We start from the raw sequence: 6,000 nt of genomic DNA on the forward strand, positions 1-6,000 counted from the left end.
ACAAAATCTCATTTTAAGAAAATCTGTCAGTTCTTCAAATGGCACAGATGTTTGTTTAACATCCAGGGATGTGACTTGAGAATAAGTGACCTCTAAACAATTATATATCTCAAATTCTTTTAGAGTCTAAGCTTACACCATAGTCTTAACACCCTTTCAAACACAGTGATAGCATTTAATAAATTCTGTAACTGTACAGTTTGTATAATCCTCTATTATAACAATACATTAACACTAAGGGTCTTTTGATATCATTGCTCTAGAAATGATCACTGTTATGTGTCATGGGCTTTCTGCACCTTAGAGTGCTAATGAACTTTTCAATCCTACTCCCATGAAAAAAATGTTGACTGTTTATTGCTTAGAATAAGAAAAAAGTTATGAACCTGTAGGTGCTGCCACCCTTCACAAGTTAATGACTCTGAAAGTTATGCACTCAAATATAGCTTCTGAAATTGATAAGGTTCCTGAAGTAAAGTGGAAGATGAGTGAAACTGTTTTTGTCTTACAGCTTCAAAATGTGTAGCTGTTTATCATGTAAAACCTTTAACTCTGTGAATCAAAACTCATGCACCAACTCTGACAAAAAGGGAAATAAATTTCAGTTGAAACTTTTGTCTCTTCCAAAAGAAAGAAACATGTTTCATATTTCTCTAAGTAGAAAGACAATGCTGATTATAAAAACTATTCTATCAAAATCACTGCCTCATCTAGAGAAGTGTGCATGAATAAAACATATTTATTTACCCACTATTTAACAGAAGTGTGGATAGGGAAAGATGTAGTTTCTTGTGAAAGCTGGAAAGAGGGATCTAAAGATCTGCAGGGACATTAAATGTCATTGAAGTTACACCTACTACAGAGAACTACACACCATATACAATGGCAATAATAGGTGTTTAAATATTGCTGCTCAGTTGTCTGAAGTGTGAGGATTCCTGAATTACTAGGCACATTTTCTGCAAGAAATTAGGGATTTTTGGGAGATACACAAGATTTTGGTGACAATCTGGCATCAAGAAACAACCAGTAGATGAGGAGGTTTCAGACACCCTTACCTTGGAAGACAGGCAACCAGCATCTGTATCAAAACATGCCCTTTGAAACTGCTTTTGGTTGCCAGAGTGCAAGATCAGCTCTATCCAAGCCAGTGCTCAAACCCAGACAAAACACTTCAATCCTTCTGCCAAACAGTGCTGAAATGGGCACAACCTGTTGCCTTCAGCTTTGAGGGAAATGAGCTTCTGATAAAATTCTTAACAACTTCAGTAGTGCCGTTATTAAGCTTCCAACAATGACTGTGGATGTGACACCTTCCTTCAGGCACTCCCAGCAAGACCAAGGAAGCTCAGGGACATTCGCTTCCCCAGGGCTGTACAAGCAGGGATTTGCAGGCAGGGATGTAGCAGGGTGGAGCCTCCAAGGGCTCTCGCAGTCCTGAGGAATCTGAAGGCCCCGTGATCCTCTCAAACGTTTTAAGGGCAGGGTGGTTGCAACCTCCTGAGAAGAGAGAGCTCACCACTCAACAGCTGTAGGGTGTCTGCAGCAGAACAAAAGGAAGAGCTGAGATTTTGGGTGGCTGGAGCTGTGAGGCAGCCAGAGCCTGCAGTTTGTCCCTGCAGGACCATCAATGCCAAAGTTTACATCTGGGTCGTGCCCAGCTCAGCTTTCGCCCTGCTCTTGCAAATCTCTTGCATGGCAACAGAAGCTGCCAAAGGGTCTGTGCTGGTGTGTCACACTGCTGAAATCTTCAGCTTTCCTTCACAGCTGTCAGCTTCATAATTTAAAAGCTCGCCAAGAGCCAAACTTCTAAGTCCTCACTTTAAAATATGTGTTTCTATTAACCAAAAGTAAGAGGCATTTGCTCAGACAGCTACTGGGTATAGAGGCAAAGGACACTACTGGATATAAAAATCTACATCTATCTAACATACATGTTATCTAACATACAGCTCTCATTTCTTTTGCCATAAATCACCCCACCCATGAGCCAGGATTTACATCACAGCCTGTGCCAGCAGCCAAATTCCTGGGTGCTAGCTGATATTGCACACATCAGGGCAGAGGCTCCTGACCTTGCAAAGGCAAAACACACATCAGAAGCAACCAAGAGACAGGAACAAGGAGAAGGATAAAACTCTTTGTCCTACTCCTTTCCCTCCCACAGCCACTGTGCACTTGTCTAGGGAGTGAAAGAGGGCAAAGGGCTTCCATTCCCACCACAGGCACTGCCAGTGTGCAAAGCCAGGCTTGCCAAGGTGCTGTACAGACAACTTTGACCCTCACAGACATGCAACAGCCCATGGGAATGAGAGCTGTGAGGCAACACATGAGGCCAAAGCAGGATAGGCACTAGGAACTTTGTAAGGAATTTAAATCGAGCAGCTCTGGTAAGTATTTGAGTTTAGACACACGTGCTGTTTGGTCTAGTACAAGAGTGCTTTAAATACCTCCATTTGGTTGGGTTTGTGTAAGTAACACCATGGTCACAGTTTCATTTTACACTTTCACTCCTCAGTTATGTGCTCATCTTGCATGCACTTTCACCCAAATACACACATAATCACCTGTCTGGCTGCATCAATCCCACTGGGGAATCTTGCAGTTGTAAGCATCCCTAAGAATAGAGTACAGTATGCTGCCTTGAGTGCACGTGTGTGCTGGTTTTCTATCATCTGTTTGCCTGCCCCAAAGCCTGCTGATAGAAACTGTCTTTGATCCTGAAAACACTACACATTTTCATTTTGCATTTGCAATTATACGCTTATCTTGGACAGGAAAAGGGAAACTTTAAATGCAGGGTTGGCAAAAACTTGTCTGCCAGCCAGTCTTCTATCACTTATTTGTGGCTTTTACTGCCTGGAAAACTGAAGAATACAAATCCTTTGCACAGAATATCCCAACAGAGAAACAGAATGAAGTTAAGAAAAAATTGGGGGGGAAGCAGACAATTTTGGATGCAGTTTCACAATACAGTTCCAGCTGACCCAATAGCTCACTGCTATCCAAATAGAAATTTTGTATCTTTTACATCACATCCAGCACTTCCTCCTGGCTCCACATTCCCAACACTTATTTTCTGTAGCTTCTGGAAGTAAGCAGCTCAGAAAATTAACCTACACACCAAATCACCACATTGGATCTGCTTTCAGGAAGTCCAAGAAGTTACCTGAGCAGGCACAAAGTGGAGGTGGGACTACAGTGCTGGGTAGTAGGAAAAGGGCCAGAAGAAGATCAGATCTCCCTGTTCAGCAGCAGCCAGACATTATTCACACTGACTTGTTCATTAACTCCCAGCCCAAGCAGATCTAAGACACTTCTTATAGATTCATGAAGCAATGTCCATAGGTAACTTCACAGCATGGACAATAATTATTTTGTATCTGCAAATCATCTTGCCCAAAAAGATGACTATGTTTCAATACCTTAATAAATAAAATTATAAATGTAATTCTTGATTGCAACACTGATGAGCTGATTCTAGGAGCCTGATTTGATAACATTTCCTCATTTTCTCCTTTGGGGAATGCAAAGCTTTTGCTTTTGCATTTAACTATGAGGTATACAGAAATATTAATGTGAACCTTATAGAAATTTTGTATTAGCCTGAAATCTTCAACTTTCAGTAACATAAATTAGGAACAACAGGATTCTTATCTGACACTTGGACACTCAACTCTGCACCAAATCCACCATGCAGTACCTGTGCCAGTGCACTCTGCCACCCTAAAGGCTACTTTGAAGCAGAATCTCAAGCTTGAAGGAGGCACTGGTGTGTGCTGCAACCAGATCACCAAAATAACATTTACTTGCCAAACAGGAGTATCACTGGTGTGCATCACAATGTGGCACTTCTCCTCACTTTGTGGATGCAAACAGTAACAGTGTCTGTACTAGCAGCAATGATGGTATCTGCCAAAGCAGGGAACATTTCTATCACTTTTCAGTGTTTGTCTGGCATCTGAGAAAAAAGTTTTTAAAAATTCAAGAAAAAGCTACTGGGAAAATAATTTTACTATCCCCTTCTAGTTACTTATATAACACATTATAGTGAGATTTTTATTCCTGAATCAGAAGATGGCCCATCACCAAATGAACATTATTAAAATTACTTTTTCTTCTCTGTATAGGTACAGCTGGCATACATAGCCAGCATACACCACAGAACTAAAAATTAACTGAGACAGGCATTTTTGTTCAAGACTCCTGTGCTGCTCACAACTCCAGTCACACAGCACTGTTAATTGCTGCTGGCACTGACAGTAGGGATCCCCTTCCATCTGCTGGGACCAGCTGATGCAAAATAAAAGCAGTCCCTTGGAGTGAGGCGCAGCTCCGCGGGGTCAGTGCCCGGCACCGCTGCCAGTGCCGGCCGGGCTGTGCAGGAGCGCTGCCCTGCGCTCGCCTCGGCTCTCCGTGGGGTGCTGAGACACTTTGTCTCTTCTGGTTTCTTTGGGGTTTTTAATCTTTAAAAACGCCGCTCTCCTGCCGCGTTTGATGCCTTTAGTGACGCAGCAGCCTCTCCCCAGCCGCCTGGCGTTGCACGCAGGGGAGCAGAGGTGCCCGCGGCAGAATCCCCCGTGCGCTGCTTCAGCTCCCCGGGCTCGCAGCGCCGGAGGCGGCCCCGCGTCCTCGCCGCTGCTGAAAGCGGGCCCGGAGCCCGGGGCCGCGATGGAAGCAGGGCAGGTGCTCCGGTGCAATCAAAGTCCGCGGGGACAGACCCTCACCCTCCGCCTCCCAAACCTCCCCCTCCCGCCGTCAGCGGGGCTGCTGCTGACCCCGGGTACGCGTCCCCTGCAAAGCGGGAGGAAGGCACCGCTTACCGGAGCTGCTCGCCGGTGAGCAGGACCTCGGCCATGTGCTCCAGCTCCGCCGCTTTCTGCTGCATGCTGCTCATGCCCTCCTCCATCGCCCCGGCCTGCGGGCACAGCACCGCCGGGTGAGGGGGGACCGGGACCCGCCGCCCCCGGCCGCGCTGCCCCCGCCGGCGGCTCCGGGGCGCCTCCCGCCCGGCTCCGGAGCTCTTCGCGGGGGTGACGGGCAGCGACAGCCACGTCCTGCCGCTCCGGCTCACCTGAACGCCTCAGGTCACTTTTCCCCGCGGCAGGCTCGGATCCCTCCCGCCGCTTCCCGTGTTATTGTGTCACTGGCAGGCGGAGAAACACATGGCTGCAGCCGCCGCGCCGCAGCCGGGCTCGCCGAGGCAGCAGCGGCCCCCCCCGGCTGTCACACGGCAGGGTCGGCGCTGCCCCCGCGGGAAGGGCCGGCTCCTGCCGGGGGCTGCAGCCAAGCGGCTGCTGCCGCTGCCGTCCCCGCCAGCCCCGGCCCGGCAGGCAGCAAGCGGCCGCGCTCGGGGGAGCGCAGCGCTCCCCGCCCGTGGCTCCTTCCCGCGGGTGCGGAGTCCTGCGTCCTCCCTTCAGCGCGGGGCTGCCGGGAGGACGGGCTGCTCGGAGGAGCAATGAGCTCGGGAGAAGCCGATCCGACTGCGCGGGAGGAGATGCGACTGCTGCCCGCTCAGGTAGCGCGGACTGCGCCTTGGCAGTGATCCTTGGAGATGCGGCGCGGGGCAGGTAGTAGAAAGGGAGCTAAGGAGCTGGTGTTTCAACCTCAAAAACTGTTACTGCCCTCCTGCTGTCCACATTTCCGCTTATCTGCCACCCAGGGTCCAAACCCTGGTCCCCTGCTCACATCAACTCTTTGTCTCCAGGCGACAGAGGATGCAGAATTCTTGAGGGCCGAGGAACATTTTGTCTTGGAAACAGGAAATAAATTGCAAGGTCACAAACACTGTCAACATTCTTGATGGGGAAAAAAATTGCCCTTTTCTTTAAAAAAGTCCAGGAGGAGGCATCTTCTGCAGTGGTCCAACCATGGTTTTCACTTGCAAACACATGCAATACCTTGTTTGCCTATTCATTGCCTTTATATCTGTCTGCACATAGTCTGCATGCATGGAAATTGTGTCTGCTAAAGTTCTTGCAATACTGTCATCGATTCAAA

At 48.1% G+C, this 6,000-nt stretch overlaps 1 protein-coding gene across 1 annotated transcript in view; it reads right to left on the reverse strand.

Moving 5' to 3' along the window:
• DEPTOR (DEP domain containing MTOR interacting protein) overlaps nucleotides 1-5,246 on the reverse strand; it is a 75,337-nt gene extending 70,091 nt beyond the window's left edge. Inside the window, exons 1-2 of the mRNA XM_021546564.3 lie at nucleotides 5,075-5,246; nucleotides 4,824-4,918 (exon numbers count right to left, since the gene is read on the reverse strand). Coding sequence (XP_021402239.1) covers nucleotides 4,824-4,909 — 86 coding nt within the window. The 5' untranslated portion in view covers nucleotides 4,910-4,918; nucleotides 5,075-5,246. The remainder of the gene's footprint in view (nucleotides 1-4,823; nucleotides 4,919-5,074) is intronic.
• Nucleotides 5,247-6,000: the final 754 nt, after the last annotated feature.

This window comes from Lonchura striata, chromosome 1 (genome assembly GCF_046129695.1).
Source record: "Lonchura striata isolate bLonStr1 chromosome 1, bLonStr1.mat, whole genome shotgun sequence".
Lineage (NCBI taxonomy): Eukaryota > Metazoa > Chordata > Aves > Passeriformes > Estrildidae > Lonchura > Lonchura striata.